Source organism: Elaeis guineensis, chromosome 12 (genome assembly GCF_000442705.2).
Source record: "Elaeis guineensis isolate ETL-2024a chromosome 12, EG11, whole genome shotgun sequence".
Taxonomy (NCBI): domain Eukaryota; kingdom Viridiplantae; phylum Streptophyta; class Magnoliopsida; order Arecales; family Arecaceae; genus Elaeis; species Elaeis guineensis.
Genome location: NC_026004.2, coordinates 5,528,859 through 5,545,987, shown reverse-complemented (window position 1 = coordinate 5,545,987; position 17,129 = coordinate 5,528,859). Strand labels below are relative to the sequence as shown.

The 17,129-nt window shown below is 39.4% G+C and overlaps 1 protein-coding gene, 1 long non-coding RNA gene and 1 pseudogene across 2 annotated transcripts; 2 read left to right on the top strand and 1 right to left on the bottom strand.

Annotated features, from left to right (window-relative positions):
- The first annotated feature begins 3,159 nt into the window (after nt 1–3,159).
- Nucleotides 3,160–6,930, top strand: LOC105054853 (putative wall-associated receptor kinase-like 16; annotated as a pseudogene).
- A 3,660-nt stretch (nt 6,931–10,590) lies between these two features.
- On the bottom strand, nt 10,591–15,796 carry LOC114914684 (uncharacterized). The gene is made up of 2 exons (XR_003802222.2): nt 15,416–15,796; nt 10,591–12,440 (listed from the first exon to the last, which is right to left on the bottom strand). It is a non-coding gene; the product is annotated as an uncharacterized lncRNA (long non-coding RNA).
- Nucleotides 11,088–14,222, top strand: LOC105054854 (putative wall-associated receptor kinase-like 16). The gene is made up of 3 exons (XM_019853922.3): nt 11,088–11,982; nt 12,320–12,466; nt 12,972–14,222. Exons 1-3 carry the CDS (start codon nt 11,088–11,090, stop codon nt 14,183–14,185), a joined length of 2,256 nt encoding a protein of 751 aa, XP_019709481.1. The 3' UTR covers nt 14,186–14,222.
- Nucleotides 15,797–17,129: the final 1,333 nt, after the last annotated feature.

Sequence of the window (17,129 nt, the reverse complement as noted above, 5' to 3'; positions counted from 1 at the left end):
TACCGACCGACCCCGCTCACGCCGGTTTATAATCAGACATACCCGACCGACCGACCGACTGTCCCGATCGACCGACCGACTGACCGTCCAGCCGACCGACTGACCATTTGACCGATCGATGGTGCGTCGATCGGGCATACCCTTTCTACCCTCCCGACCGACTGCGCCAGCCAGTCCGGTGCCCGACTCCCGCGACGCACCCGACTGATCGTAGAGGAATCCGAAGCTCTTCCCGGCGCCCCTCGGCTGACCACCGACCCAGGGTCGGACGGTTTATCCGAGCACCGTACTATCGCCAGAGTTTGTCAGTCCTGACAACGGCATGGCAGTGCGGCGTTGACCCGCCTACAGCATGGTCAGCCCTAGTGATTTGATGGCCCCCACGGTGAGTTGACGTCTTTACGGCGACTCTGACATTCTACAGTGAGTTGACAATTCCTAAATTGTCCGCGCCATTAATGACGGTGCCATACCACGCTCCACTATATATATCGGGGATAGCAACAGTGCGACGGGCGGTGAAAACTCTCAGGCTTGCTCCCTCTCTCCCTTTCTCTCTCGATTGAGCTCTCTGTCTTCGTTTCACTGTTGTCTAGTCTCCTCTCTGACTTGACCGTCGGAGGGTCCCCGCTGGAGCCACCTCCGGTCAGTGTGGACTTCCTTTTGCAGGCGCTCATTCCCGACGACCAGACGACGAGGAGATTGGCCGCAACAGGTGGCTTTTATTCTAACCGTTTGGTTGAGAGGAGTCCCATTCCGATTTCGATTCCAGGATGGAATGAGAATGGGTCGATCCATATAGAACTCAATCCCTACTCTCCTCTATGGATTCAAATTTTTTTTTTGGGTCTCTTCCAGCATCAGAAAGTACCATCCTTCCTTTAATTACCTCCCAAACCTACTTCAAAGACCTAATCTGCCCTCCCCACAATTTTCCTCATGTTGCACAACCTCGTCTAATCCACCCTCCCTACCATTCTTCTTACCGTTCACAGTCACCTTCTGCAGCCTCCATAAATTTTTTTTTGGATGTCCTCTAGCATCAAAAGATGCCATCCTTCCTTTAATTACCTCCCAAACCTACTTCAAAGATCTAAACCTCCCAGACCCTATCCATCATCCCCCACCGTCTGCAGCTTTCAATTTTTTTTTCCTTTCAGCTCCAGCTCAGTCGTAACTGCACATATTAGGGATACCATACCACGAAAAAAGTATAGTTTCAGGTGCCCCTCAATACTATAACACTTTAGCTCCAACTCAAGTTGAACTACACATGTCAGGAATATGCCACGGGGTGCACGGGAAAAGCGCAGGGATGTGCTTTAATGTATAGGTTAGATTTTATAGGTAAGTCGATATCTTAACCAGGATTTTGTCGGAGATCAAAACTTTGCTAGTCACTTGATGGAAGGGTTGGAAGGATAAGCTTTGCTTACCTGGTAAGACGCTACTTTCACCATGGGATTCAAGATTTGCACCTAGAATGCCAAGTTATTATAACTATTTACCTATGCTTGCAGATAAAGTAATCTTAGTCTATGTAATATACCAAAGTTTATGATGTATCCAACTCATGGACCCTACAGTAGAAATAAATTTTTTGTTGCATGTTGAAACTTATCCATGTCCTTTTTTTTTTTGTGATGATCACACTTTTAAATTTTACTCCTTCGATATTTCAGTATGGATGCTAGAGATCCAACATTACTCAAGATACTAATAATTCTATCCATGATGTTAAAAGGAAACATTTTCTTTGAAGAGAATCCAGAAGTGTACTCAAAAAAAAAAATGTCAAACCAGGTCTTTTTGGCATACTGAATATAACCCAATCCACATCGTAAATATGAACCCTCATATATCCAATATGGTTGTTGAAGACCTAACATTACCCAACAGCTTAATGGTTTTACTTATGAATTTTGAAAGGAAAAAAAAAAAAGAAAAAAGCTTTATGCACTGGAGATCGTACCTGAAACGGGTACCAAATCAGTTTTTTTTTTTTTTTTTTGAAAGGAAAGTGCTAGGCATGGCATTGCTCCTTGTAAAAGGATTTCGATTTGATTTTGTTCATTCCCAGAGAAAATATATGCTGCAACAACTTTGGCGCCTCGAAAAACCTTCTATTCCTAATAAAAACTCCAATCTAAAGCTTCATCTTTTTTGGTGAGAATAAGATTTCATCGTAAAATACTATATACAGCAGAGGTGATAATAATTTGATAACAGAACAAGGAGGTCTGAAACAAGAATAAGTGCTTGGCAGAGGTGAGTGTAAAACGAAATTGGAGCTACCAGTTGAACAGAATATGGTTTTGGTAGTATCTCTTACTTCTCCTAGCAGGGGTGGCATAAAGTCATAAAATTATGGTGTATTTGGTGCATCACCAAGCAATCTTGGAAGATAATATAGATTACCTTCAGAATAGATTACCATCATTAAATTATCAGTAATGTTGATTATTATACTTGATACACACAGATAATATTGTAGTAAAATTACTGTAAATCTTGATTGACATGTTTGGAGAGGAAGAAGGGTTAGACAATAGATTTTGTGTGATTTTTTTTAGGAATAATTTTATTCAAAACTTTTATTATGATATTATCAAAGAAGTAATAATCTGGATAGTCATTCCTTCTTAAGACAATCTAAATTACCATCGAAAAAGTATATCAAATACAGTAATCCAAATTATCACTTTAAATTGCCAGCAATCTAGATAGATTGTTGGCTACCAAACACAATCTAAAAGAGTTTTATAATATAATGCATCCAAACTCATGTTAAACATATAGCAACCAACATGGGATATATCTTAAAAGGATTGAGTCAATTCCAACTCCTGCAACCGCATCCAAGTTTCCTCGTAATGAAATTATTTACGAAAAGGTAAAAATCTGTTTGCAAAATGTGGGTGTTACTGTGGCAAATATTTTTTCTGACTTTTTATATATTTTATTTTCTGATTTTTATGGATGTATTTTAATCATATTGATATAATAAATCTGAAGAAAATAAAAAAAATATATATATATATATAAAAGAAAGGATAGCAAAGAAAGTCAACAATATACAAACAGCTAAATAAATTCAGACACCTAGAACGACATCCATGTTGTCCTCATGATGAAAATTATGTACAGACAAGTCAACATACAAAATAAATATATTCCATTTCGAGTCAATACGTGCATTAAATTTACAACTAAAACTAAGACCTGCTTGGAATCTTTTCCATTGCATCTTTGTTCAAAGAGCCGATATCTTCCATCATATGCAATCTTTCAGCAGTAGAGGGATGGCATCCATGCCAGAGTTCTTGCTCCAGCTACAGCTGCTGCTGCTGCTGCTGCTGCTAGGAACATCAGCGGTGGCATCAGCGAATACTTCGTTACCAGGCTGCCCAGAGAAGTGCGGCAATATCACCATCCCATACCCCTTCGGCATCGGCCCCAACTGCTCTCTGGAAGGTTTCGAGGTCGCATGCAACCACTCGAAGCCTTTCATAGGTACCAGCAGCGTCGAGCTAATCGATGTCAACCTGGTAGGCAGGGTCCTACGTCTCCACTTTTACAACTACCGCAACTGCTTCGACAGCAGCAACTCCACGGGCGACACAGTTCCCCAAATGAACTTCTTCTTTAATGGCAAAAAGAATGGGGTGACTGTGGCTATTCTCTGGGCAGTAGGAGGCATGAGCTGTGAGAAAGCCATGCTTGACACCACTTCTTACCTTTGTCGTAGCGAGAACAGTGAGTGTTTTGACTCTCCCGACTACAGTACTGCATATTATTGCAGCTGTTCAGCGGGCTATGAAGGCAATCCCTATATCCCCAGTGGATGCCAAGGTACTGACCATGAGTTTTAAATTCACTTTTCCATAAATTCCGGTTGGATGATCCTTGAATGGCTAGCTACTGCCTAAGAAACTTGACTAGGAAACTCGAAGACATCAGTCAACTGGAATTGGAGTGGACTCAAGCTCTCTCTCCTCTCTGAAAGTGGAGGGAGTCATGAATCCCCCACCAAATCACCAATTTATTGCTGAGAGACTCGACTTCTCATTATTCTAAATTTTGCTTCAAAGCATGCCTTCTTCTTCTTATAAACCATTTTTTGTTGTAGATATAAACGAGTGCGAGCTTCCGAAGCAGTATCCATGCTATGGAACCTGCCTTAATTCCCTCGGGAGCTACACTTGCAACTGTCCAGAAGGCACCCATGGAAATGCTCTGATGGAAGCAGGCTGCATCAGACATAAGTCCGTTTTAGGTGTGTTCTCTCTTCTTCACCTAACTACCCTAAAATTGATATATTTTCCCTGAACATAGAAACAATGACTATAGGTTGCAGAATAAATATAGGAGGTTGGCAACATCCAAGTATACGCATGGTGCTTAATTTTCGATTATATAAATTCTGTCAAAGTCCAGTTCTATCTAGTTAGATCATCCACCAGATTCCGACTTATCAACGTTGGCTGATTGATAAGACATGGTTAGAACTTGCGTGGGCCTACCATCTGTTTGATTACACCTTGGGAATGGAAGAGATCCCCCTATATGGATGGTGATGGCTGATTTGACTGGATGGAGCAGACACAAACTCCAGAGGATCTGATTTCATCGTGGCCATGACTCTTAGAAACTTTATTTATTCATTCTTTCCTACTTCTTTCTGCTGCTTGTCTGATCTTAATTTGTCTATTGTTTACCATCCAAAATGTTGCAGTATGTCATTATAAGTTCTTACATATCTTGGCAGGAAGAATTATTATTACAGCTGGAGGTGTTGGAGTAGGCATTCTTCTTCTTCTGGGATCTAGTGTTCTGTTTTGGAGGATATTGAAGGAAAGAAATGTGAGAAAAAGAAAGGAGAAGTTCTTTCACCAAAATCGAGGACTGTTATTGCAACAGCTTGTCTCTTCTGATGAAAGCCTTATTGAGAGGATGAAGATCTTCACGCTAGAAGAGCTAGAGAAGGCGACCAATAATTTTGATTGTGCTCGTGTTGTTGGTAAAGGAGGCCATGGCACTGTTTATAAAGGAATTCTATTAGACCAACGCGTGGTTGCTATCAAAAAGTCAAAAATAGCAAATCAGATTGAGTTAGATTAATTTATAAATGAGATGGTTATTCTTTCTCAAATCAATCACCGGAATGTGGTTAAGCTCTTTGGATGTTGCCTAGAATCCAAAGTCCCCCTGTTAGTATATGAATTTATCTCTGGTGGAACTCTTTTCAACCATCTCCATGATAGCCAACACTTTGCTCCTCTATCATTACAAGATCGTCTGAGGATTGCAGCTGAAATTGCAAGTGCACTGTCCTATCTACACTCTGAGGCTTCGATATCAATTTTCCATAGAGATGTCAAGTCATCTAATATATTACTCAATGAAAGCTATACTGTAAAGGTATCAGATTTTGGTACTTCAAGGTCTATTCCTCTTAATCGAACATGTATAACCACAACTGTTCAAGGAACATATGGTTACTTGGATCCTGAATACCACCAAACAGGCCAACTAACAGAGAAAAGTGATGTCTATAGCTTTGGAGTCATTCTACTGGAGTTGTTAACTGGGAAGAATCCAAATTCATACAGAAAGCATAAAGATGGAACTCTGACTTTGGATTTCATTTCTTCCTTGAGGGAGAATCATCTCTTTGACATTTTAGATCCCCACATTGTGGAAGGAGAAGGAAAAGAAGAGATTGAAACTGTTGCTACTCTTACTGAATTGTGCCTGAGATTGAAAGGGAAAGAAAGACCCACAATGAGGGAGGTGGAACAAAAACTTGATACCATTAGAAGGTTCAAAAGATCAAAGCATGATTTTGATGTTTTACAAAATGGTGGAATGACAGCAGGCTTGCCAGGCAAGATACCAATTAAAGGCAATGCTAGTGATTTGACCAGGCAATACAGTCTAGAGAAAGAGTTATTGTTGTCACTAGTAGAAGAACCAAGATGATTTTACAAGGGTAGAGAGCCATATGAATGAATGAATGATTTGTTGGATGTTAAACTGAATTTAGTAGTCACCTCAATTGAGTCAACCTATATATATGGTATTCTCCAAGGTATCCTATGTGGTATGGTCTAAGAGTCCAGAAGTGAATAGTGTATGTGAAGTATCATGGCAAGAGTCATATGAGTGGAGTCATCTAATGAAGTGAATAATCATGAATGTAAGGGGTGTCTTTTAGAATTCTATGTAAGTTTAATAGTTCTCTTTAATGTTCCAATACATTTATGTAAGGAATGTATCAAGAGTCATTATGTAACTATATAAAGGCATGTAATGGTTCATCATATAAGAAAGTAATGGCAGTTTTAATACACTTACATTACAGATGAACTCCTGCACCATTGAATCACGAACAACATCAAGTGCAGCGTCTGTGACATCCAGCGGATCGGAATGCCGATGTCGGCCATGTTCGAGCATGTCTTGAAGCAGTTGAAGGTCATGTTAGGCAAATGAAAGGCCTTCTTGGTGCACCGGCCGGCGAGGGTTTGGATGAGATGGAGTTTACCGAAGAGGAGATCAAAATGAATGATTTAGTGCCGGAATACCACCAGTAGCAGCATGCAGCGGCCGAGGATCCAATTGATTTCGTAATCCAATGCATGCTGCTGCTCCTCCTGCAATATCAATTCTCCACAGAGACGTCAAGTCACGCAAGATACTACTAGATAAAAAGTTGTACGGCAGAGTATCGGATTTCGGTGCTTCAAGATCAATTCCTGTTAATAAAACACAAGTAACTACGGTTGTTTACGTAACGTATGGCTATTTGGATCCCGTGTACCACCTAACAGGCCAACCAACCGAAAGAAGTGATGTTTATATTTTTCTGGACGAGGGGTATGCCGATGAGGCCGAGCCGGAGAGTTAAATCGATGTCTTTTTAATTAATTTCGCGACTGAATTCATGTCGCTGCTGCTGTTGTTGTGATGCTTTGGTCGAGCTGCTAAATTAACAATGGAGCAAGGGGTGTTAGCTGTTCTGGTGGCTCCTCCATCTCTTCTACGTTATTGTCATCATCTGTTCACGATGATAAGGCTCGTATTTGAGATTTCTTTGCTCATATTATTACGTGCATACAGATGCTGAAGATGTTATGGTTTTATTACGCATTTGTGTTTCAGATGTAAATTTTGAATGCCAATTAGCTTCGTAATTAATTAACTAAGTGGTTACCGTAAATTATCTTGGATTCTGCAGGAATCTGATCGAATAATGCTTTACATGCAGAGGAGCTCATTAAAGATACTGGGAAGTTTAGGTTGTGACAGGGTGCTGCACACAAGTGGTTGTCAAGGCATTTTTATTTTGTATGCTGTGGTTATTAGAGCCTATGACAACACTCAAAAAGAACAAAAGAAAGAAGGACATAGTTATAATAAGGACATAGTTCTATGCGCATGTATATGAGCTACAACATTAAAACAAAATAAAACTGACTATAGGCGCACCTAAAGCCAATGAATGCTCTGGGAAAGTTCCCCAAATTCTAAGTATTATTCATCATTAGTTGGCTTTATGAATACTAGAACAGGGCATGTTTGATGCATAGGAGATGGCAAAGATGATTGTCCCAGGTTAATCAAGAGTGAAGTTGCAAGGCAGGCTTTTTCTTCTTTTTTATTTGCCTTGTTTGTTTCCTGCCAGCGTTGGGCATTTGCATTGTCCATGATGAGGCCCAAGATGAACAGTCGAGATTTCAAGAACCTTTTAAATATAACCTCACTGTTAATTGAACTGGGCCTTCGACCATTAGAGAGGATCCAAACTCCGATAGTAATGGTCCATCCATTATTTCTTTATCGTTTTTCATAGATCTATCACCTATCTTCCCGATTACCATAACATTTCCCTTTTTCTGTTGGGGACCTTTTGACCATACTTTTTCTTCAAAAAAAAATATTTCTTGCAGAACTATTGATTCCAGTACGTTATGTATCTTCTTGGCAACTACGAAGTGGTCCACAGCCTTCTATTTGGGCTCGGCCGTCCGTATTGGGAATTTGTTGATTTTTCATATGAGAAATGTCTATGTTCAGATGGATGACTTGTCGTGTTGCATCCAAAGTTATGTGTCACGTTTAATTAGTAGTACTGAAGTTGATGAGAAGAAAAAGAAAGCACCAAAGCATCTTGAATTGATTTCTACCCAAAGTTATATTACTAGGCATCAATGCTTTAAAAATGAAAAGGTAGCTCCATGGTTGACTAACATTGAGATGAATCAAGATTTTATTTATCCTCTCTGGGATAGATGCCCAAGAAGTTTGCAAAGAACAAAGACTCTAGATTCTTTTTCATATATAAAATGGCTATGCCAAGCCAATGCACTGTATATTTATCGTACATCAGAGAAATATCTTGAAAGCAGAGTCATAGTTCTCATAGAGCATGCCCCATCCAATTGTTGCTTTCAATGGTATGTGCAAGTTTCAAATTGGTTTAGTCTTTGAAAGGGTCGTACCCACCAACCGCCTGCGTTCAAATCCTACACATCCGCTGGGTGGCTGGGTTGATGTAACCCCTTCTATTTTCTCAGAGAAAAAAGATTTCTGACCTTAAATAATGATCTGAGGATCACAAGATAGTATTTGGTGACAGCCCTCATATGCTGCTCCTATTGTCCAAGGAATTTGCTGGTGCTCATCAAAATTTTGGAGATACTATTGATCAATAAGACAAAACTATTACCAACTACACATTTTATCCATGTCTGATATTTTTAACTAAAATGTTATTCAAGAAAGTAAAAGAAAATTATAAAAATCGACCCATATTCTGTTAGCGTGTATTGGTTGATCTGGAGATTGCAAGGGTCAAGCTTTCATATGCATTGCAGAGGTAAGCTGATATCTTAACCAGGATCTTGTCAGAGATCAAAATCTTGCTATTCACTTGATAGAAGGGTTGGCACGACAAGCCTCGGTCACCTGGTAAGACACTGCTTCCCTGCCATTTTATCAACTTAGCGATATTCGGTTGGTTAGTGTGAAGAATAATCCAGGGGACACATGATGAGCTCTGGATAGGACAAGTCGATTCCATCAATAAGGTTCAAACAACAGAGTATTGCCATCTGCTGCAACGGCGGCAGGTTGGAATCCAATGATCAGTATATTTAAAAACTCTATGCGAGTCAATGTTTTCTTTTTTTTTTTTTTTTTTTATTGTCTTGTTTTTGAGTACAATGGTCATAAGTTCAACATGGAAAAAGGTGTTTTTTCTTTGATTAGGTCATAAGGTTATCAAAATTCAACCTCGATTTATAGGGAGTTTTATAAGAAATCTTATCATTCTTTTGTTTCAGCGAAAAAAGGTCTCTTTCATTTCTTTCACGAACACAGCACATCTTGTGAACTTCAGAGGACCATTTCACTATTCCAATGGAAATGAATCACATATTTTAATTTAGTTGATGAACACATATTAATAATGGATGCGAATGTGTACTATAGGTTAATTTACATTTAAAGAGGTTTTTATAATAGTTAGGAGATCGATAGGTGCGAGACTTCAGTAGGACTCGAAATAGACTGTTTTTGCTTTAAAAATTTGTTGTATTTCAGAAAAGAATAAAAATAAAGTGGGTTTCGATGCAGAGTCTTCCCAAATTCATATGCAGGTAAGGTCTATGAAGCAAACATTACATTCATTGCAAGGTTGAGTCTTGTTCATTGCAAGATTCAAGATTTGCATCTGGAGTGTCATGCTATTATAACTATTAACCTATGCTTTTAGAAAAAGCAATCTTAATCCAAATAATATATCAAAATGTATCGAAATCATGAACCCTACAATGGACATAAATTTTTTGCTGAATGTTGGAACTAATCCAGAGGTTTAAGTGTTGCTCCTTCGATCTTTCGATGTGGATGCTAGAGATCCAACATTACTCAAGATACTAATAATTCTATCCACGATGTTAGAAGGAAACACTTTCTCTGGGGACAATCCAAAAATGTACTGAAAAAAGAACATCAAATCAGGTTTCTTGTTAAACCAATTGATGCAAAATAGGCATTATGGTCCCCCCACCCAACCAAAAAAAAAAAATAGTGGCATATTGAACCTAACCCACATCTTACATATGAGGCCCCATATATCCACGATGGTTGTTGAAGACCTAACATTACCCAACAACTTAATGGTTTGACTTATGAATTTTAAAAGGAAAAAAAAAAAAAAAAAGCTTTATGCACCTGAGGTCATGCCTGAAACGAGTCAGTTTTTTACTTTCTGGAAGCTGTTCTCATTAGGCATGGCGTTACTCCTCGTAAAGGGGTTTGGATTTGATTTTGTTCGTTCCAAGAAAAAATATTTTCTGCAACAACTTTGGCACTTAGAAAACCTTGTATTCCTAATAAAAATTCCAATCTAATGCTTCATCCTTTTTTTTTTTTTTTTTTGTGGGTAAAATGAAATCAGAGCTACAAATTGAACAGAATATGGTTTTGGTAGTCTCTCTCGCTTCTCCCAGCTAAGGTGGGACAAGAACACAAAACTGTGGAAGAGATCTATAATACGAAGCATCCAGACTCACGCCTGTCCTATGATCACCAAAACCGCATAACAATCAACATTTGGTCTTAAAAAGGATTCAGTCAATTCAAACAAGTACAACAGCAGCCAAGTTTTCTTCACGATGAAAAAGTAAAAGGCCAACAGCTCTCCTCAAAAATTGGATAACAAGGAAAGTCAACAACTCCAACACCTGCAACACCAGCCAAGCTTGCCTCACGCTGAAAATGTCTCCAGAAAAGTCAACTCTCCTCCAAAAATTAAAAAAAAAACTTGCCAGTCTAGAATTAATACAACTAAAACTAGCACGTCCCTGGATTTTTTTTTTCTCTGTATCTGCGTTTAAAGAGGTGGTATCTTCCTCCAACCATATCTTCCCTGAAGGAAATCAAGTGGCAGGTTGGTTGGCCAAGGAAGCTTCAGGGACTCAGACAGTTGATTCAGAATTGCTAATTCCACATGGTTTAGATGCCTTTAAGTCCTCCCCTTTTTATGTACCCCAGAAAAAAGAGCTGATATCTTCCATCATATGCAATCTTTCAGCAATAGCGGGATGGCATCCATTCCAGTGTTGTTGCTCCAGCTACATCTGCTGCTGCTGCTAGGAGCAGCAGCGGTGGCATCAGCGAATACTTCGTTACCAGGCTGCGTAGATAAGTGCGGGGATATCACCATCCCATACCCCTTCGGCATTGGCCCGAAGTGCTTCATGGAAGGTTTCGAGGTCACATGCAACAACTCGAAGCCTTTCTTAGGTGGCAACGTTGAGCTAATCGATGTCGTGCTGCCACAAGGCCTCGCACATGTCTACTGGTACATCAGCTGGGTGTGCTACAACAACAGCAACAACAACTTCACAGGCAACACAGCTCGCCTGATGGACTTGAAGGGCACCCCTTTCAAGTTCTCCGACACTCGCAACAAATTCACCACCATTGGCTGCAACACCCTCGCCTACATACTAAGCTCCAATGGACAGAGTTATGCCAGTGGATGCTTGGCAACATGCAGCGATATAAGCAGCATCATTAACGGCTCTTGCAATGGCATGGGCTGCTGCCAGACTTCCATTCCCAAGGGGTTTGTCTACTATAATTCTGTCATTGATCCCAGGCTCAATATCTCCAGCGTCTACCAGGTGTATCCTTGCAGCTATTCTTTCTTGGCAGATGAGACATGGTACCAGTTCATGGCCTCTGATATCATATCGTTTGACTTCTACAAGAGAAATAAGAATGGGGTGCCTGTGGCACTGGACTGGGCTGTAGGAGGCACAAGCTGTGAGAAAGCCAAGCTTAACACCACTTCTTACCTTTGTCTTAGCGACCACAGCAAGTGCACTGACTCTCCTAACGGCCCTGGATATTATTGCAGCTGTTCAGTGGGCTATGAAGGCAATCCCTATCTCCCAAATGGATGCCAAGGTACTGATCATGAGTTTTAAATTTTCTTTTTCCCTAATTTCTGTCGTCTGAATCGATGATCATCCAATCTAGATCAGAGATTGATGAAATTTCCGATTGGATCATCATTGAATTGCTAGCTTCTGCCTTAGAAACTTAACTAGGAGACTTGAAGATATCAATCAATTGGAATTGGAGTGGACTCGAGCTCTCTCTCTCTCTCTCTCTCTGAAAGTGGAGGGAGTCATGAATCCCCCACCAAATCACCAATTTATTGCTGAGAGACTCAACTTCTCATAATTCTAAATTTTGCTTCAAAGCATGCCTTCTTCTTATCATAAAGCTGTTTTTCTTGTAGATATAAACGAGTGTGGGCTTCCGGAGCAGTATCCATGCTATGGAACCTGTCTCAATTCCCTCGGGAGCTATACTTGCAACTGTCCAGAAGGCACGCATGGAAATGCTCTGATAGAAGCAGGCTGCATCAGAGATAAATCTGTTTTAGGTGTGTTCTCTCTTCTACACCTAACTACCTAAGAATTAATATATATATTTCCTGAATCTCCGATCCACATAGAAACAATGACTATAGGTTGCAGAATAAATATAGCAACATCCAAATATATACATGGTGCTCAATTTTGGATTATCTAAATTGTATCTAAGTCCAGTTCTATCTAGTTAAATCATCCGCCATTCATTCATGATATTCTTACTTATCAACGTCGGCTGATTGATGAGACATGGTTAAAACTAGAATGGAAACCATCTGTTTGATTATTCATTAGAAATACAAGAGATCCATGTACATGGATGGTGATGGCTAATTTGACTGGATGGAGTAGACACACAAACTTGAGAGGATCTAATTCCATCATGGCCATGACTAATGGAAGCTTTATTTGTTTATTCTTTCCTACTTTCTCCTGCCTGTCTGATCTTAATTTGTCTATTGTTTACCATCCAAAATGTCGCAATATGTCATTATAAGTTCTTACATATCTTGGCAGGCACAATTATTTTAACAGCTGGAGGTGTTGGAGTAGGCATTCTTCTTCTTCTTGGATCTAGTGCTCTGATTTGGAGTAAATTGAAGGAAAGAAATGTGAAAAAAAGAAAGAAAAAGTTCTTTTGCAAAAACCGGGGTTTGTTATTACAACAGCTTGTCTCTTCTGACGAAAGTCTTGTTGAAAGGATGAAAATCTTCAAATTAGAAGAGCTAGAGAAAGCGACCAACAATTTTGATAGCACTCGTGTTGTTGGTAAAGGAGGCCATGGCACCGTTTATAAAGGAATTCTATCAGACCAACGGGTCGTTGCTATCAAAAGGTCAAAAATAGCAAATCAGACTGAGTTAGATCAATTTATAAATGAGATGGTTATTCTTTCCCAAATCAATCATAGAAATGTGGTTAAGCTCTTTGGGTGTTGCCTAGAATCCAAAGTCCCCTTGTTAGTATATGAATTTATCTCTGGTGGAACTCTTTACAACCATCTCCATGATAGCCAACATTTGCCTCCTCTATCATTGCAAGATCGTCTAAGGATTGCTGCTGAAATTGCAAGTGCACTGTCCTATCTACACTCTGCGGCTTCAATATCAATTTATCACAGAGATGTCAAGTCATCTAACATACTACTTGATGAAAGTTACACTGCAAAAATATCAGATTTTGGTGCTTCAAGGTCTATTCCTCTTAATCGAACATGTGTAACCACAGCTATTCAAGGAACATATGGTTACTTGGATCCTGAGTACTACCAAACAGGCCAACTAACAGAAAAAAGTGATGTCTATAGCTTTGGAGTCATTCTCCTAGAGTTGTTAACTGGGAAGGATCCAATTTCATACAGTAGACATAAAGATGGAACTCTGGCTTTGGAATTCATTTGTTCATTAAGAGAGAATCATCTCTCTGACATTTTAGACCCCCACATTTTCCAAGAGGGAGGAGAAGAAGAGATTGAAACAGTTGCTTCTCTTACTGAATTGTGCTTGAGATTGAAAGGGGAAGAAAGGCCCACAATGAGGGAGGTGGAACAAAAACTTGAAACCATGCGAAGGTTCAGAAGATCAAAACATGATTTTAATGTTTTACAAAATGGTGGAATGACAGCAGGCTTGCTAGGCAAGATACCAATTAAAGGCAATGCTAGTGATTCGACCAGGCAATACAGTGTAGAGAAAGAGTTCTTGTTGTCACTAGTAGAAGAACCAAGATGATTTCACAAGGGTAGAGAGCCATATGAATGAATGATTTGTTGGATACTAAATCAAATTTAGTAGTCATTTCAGTTGAGCCAACGTACATGGTATTTTACAAGGCATCCTATCTGGTATAGTCAAAGAGTCAACAAATTAATAGTGTATGTCCAATGTCATGGCAAGAGTCATTTGAGCTAAGTCATCTAATGAAATGAGGGTTCAGATTGTATTCTTCATGCAAAAGAATGATTGATCTTCTTTCACAAGGTCAACTGTTGGATCGAGTTATCCACAGCTTTCAAAGCCCCCCAACCTCTCCCTTTCATCCGTCAGCACAGATCATGAGGCAAATGTCTTGCTTTAAAAGCTGTGCAAAATGCAATCCAATTGTTCATGCCGCGAATGAAGATCAATCATTCTTCCACACAAAAGATACAACCTACACCCATGAAATGAATAGTTATGAATGTCTTTAAAGTTTCCAAGTAGTCATGTCTCTTAAAGTTTCTGCATGGTGTTTCCTAGAGTCTATGCACAATCTAATGATAGTATTCATGATGTATCTTTAGTGTTCCCAAAGGGTGTCTTTTACAATACTATGCAAGTATTAAAAATTGTCTCTTAAATGTTCTAGTACATTCATGTAAAAGATACATCAAGAGTCATTATGTAATTATACAAAGTCATGTAGTGGTTCATCATACAATAAAGCAAGAAGAACTAATGAGATGAAGTTACATTGGTGTACACTCCATCTACCCTCTCCTGCTCTCTCCCATTATATCAATTAGAGTGATTATAGAACTTTGATGCCTCTTCTATCCCCAACATATAGCAGTATCGAGCTCAAGTGTGTGAACCAACACACTTTCAAAGCTAACATAATTTGGTGTCAGAGTATGATGCAGTGGCTGATGAGGATGAGGGGCATGTTGATGAGGCTGAGTAGAATTAGACTGAACCTTTTCATGAGGTTTATACTGAAGTGTTTTTACTCAGATTGTAATATGTGTACTGATTTTAAAGTTGCTATTGTTTCATTCACATCAAGAACACTTGGCAAACTTTATACAGAAGGAAACATTTTAGGAAATAAATTTTGAGAAAGCTTCAAGAAGATCTATATATCATCAACCACACACTCCAAACATCTTCAACTAGCACCGAAATTAAAAAAATAGAAAGGCTTTCCGTTGCCGTATTATTCTTGTATCTTGCTACCGATACCCACGTTAAAGAATCACTTACCCAAGGCGCCACTGCTGCGGAACTTGATCCAAGACATGTCCCATTATTGTTTATGGGGCGATCAGTGACTTCTTCGCACTACTCTCTCTCGAGCATTTCGTCGAACAGTCATCCTGCTGAACTATTCTACCACTCCGCATATCCATCCTCCTCTCTCAAGTTCGCGTCATGCGAGGAGGATAGCAGCAAGGGCGAAGGAGTTCACCGGAGATCCAGCGGCGCCGCCGGACGATTGGGATAGGACGCGGAGCGGCTGCACTCATGGCCAAGCTGCCCGCCGAACACGGGGACGCAGATCAATACAATACCCAAAGACTTCCGCTCCCACGATTCCTTTGTTAGACTGAAGTACATATGTCCGCATACAAGTTTCTATGCGGAAACACGTCCATATAAGAATTACATGCGTGTATCCACGTGTTAAGTTTTTTTTTCCCCCCCCCCCCCACCTCAACCAGGAATATTATGAAGTCCAAGTATTAATATCATATAAGCAATTGACGTAATCAAATCATGGAATCAACAAAAAAACTCTGCTGCAGATGACCTAGTCACACTGCATGTTAAGTTAGTAGTTTTTCAAATCCAAATGATAAGATGTCGCATTAATTTTGCATGAGGGTTGCAGAAAAAAATTCTTTGCATATTTTAAACGGGCAGCGGACTTCCGCATCTCGAAATTAGTTCAAACTTCAACTAAATTTTTTTTTCAAATTTTTACATTTAAAACCCTGACATTTTAAAATCACAGATGACCATATTTTTAACTTTAAAATCCTAACGGATTATAAAATTACTGATGAATTCAGCTATTGCAAATCTTGGCACTTTATACTTGGATTCTACAGGAAGTTAACCAGGAATATCCGCGATGCAAACACTGAACTAGGTCATGCAATATAATGTCGGAACTAATTCAAACTAGATATGCTTTATAAATATATAAGCTCAAAAATAGAATGCAGAGAAAACGTCATATCATAATGGGTTTTACGACTTAGGTGAAACCCTAAAGCCCTAATCAAAACCTTCGCCTTAAAGACAAATAACAAGCAAATATTTCTCGCTTAAGCTATAAAAACGAGGAAAATCCTTGTGTGTGTGTGTGTGTGTGTTTGCATAACAACCGACTCCATTCTACAATTAGTATTTGCATCCTATGGCAGTTTATGTAACTCTGATTTATTCCACACCACCAACATGACTAAGCTAACAAGAGAAGAGAACCCACTACAAACAAATGTCGAAAAAAAAAGGAGACATAAAAGAACCACCTTTTTAGACAGAAAACAGCACAGCATCATAGGTGTCACGCCCCCGACCCGAGATTGTGAATCGAGGGTCATGGCAACCGCCGCATACTTATAGAATACTTTTTCCATAAGCATGCAAGGCATCTCATCATGATATCTTCACAAACAGTTAAGTAATTTTTTTTTTATTCAATAATCAAACATTGGTTCAAATAACAAATCAAAACTAAGTGTTCAAAAGAAAGTAACTGTCTGACAAAGTCAAAACTAAAGGTCTTGAATCAATTCTGAGAGAATCCTAAATCAATGAGTTAACTCCATCTCTAATCGCTCTTCCCAACCGAAAACCCGCATCATGCTAATTTTTCGGATCTGTAAGAAAAACATAAAACTTATCATGAGCTAAATAGCCCAGTAAGCAGTGTATATCTTTAACCGAATAATCAGGCAAATAATACTAT

Excerpts from the sequence above, each read along its gene's own strand:
- LOC105054854 (XM_019853922.3), top strand. The coding sequence starts at position 11,088 with ATGCAATCTTTCAGCAATAGCGGGATGGCATCCATTCCAGTGTTGTTG. Across the intron at positions 11,983-12,319 it reads TCTCCCAAATGGATGCCAAG|ATATAAACGAGTGTGGGCTT; the intron begins GTACTGATCATG and ends TTTTTCTTGTAG. Across the intron at positions 12,467-12,971 it reads CAGAGATAAATCTGTTTTAG|GCACAATTATTTTAACAGCT; the intron begins GTGTGTTCTCTC and ends ATATCTTGGCAG.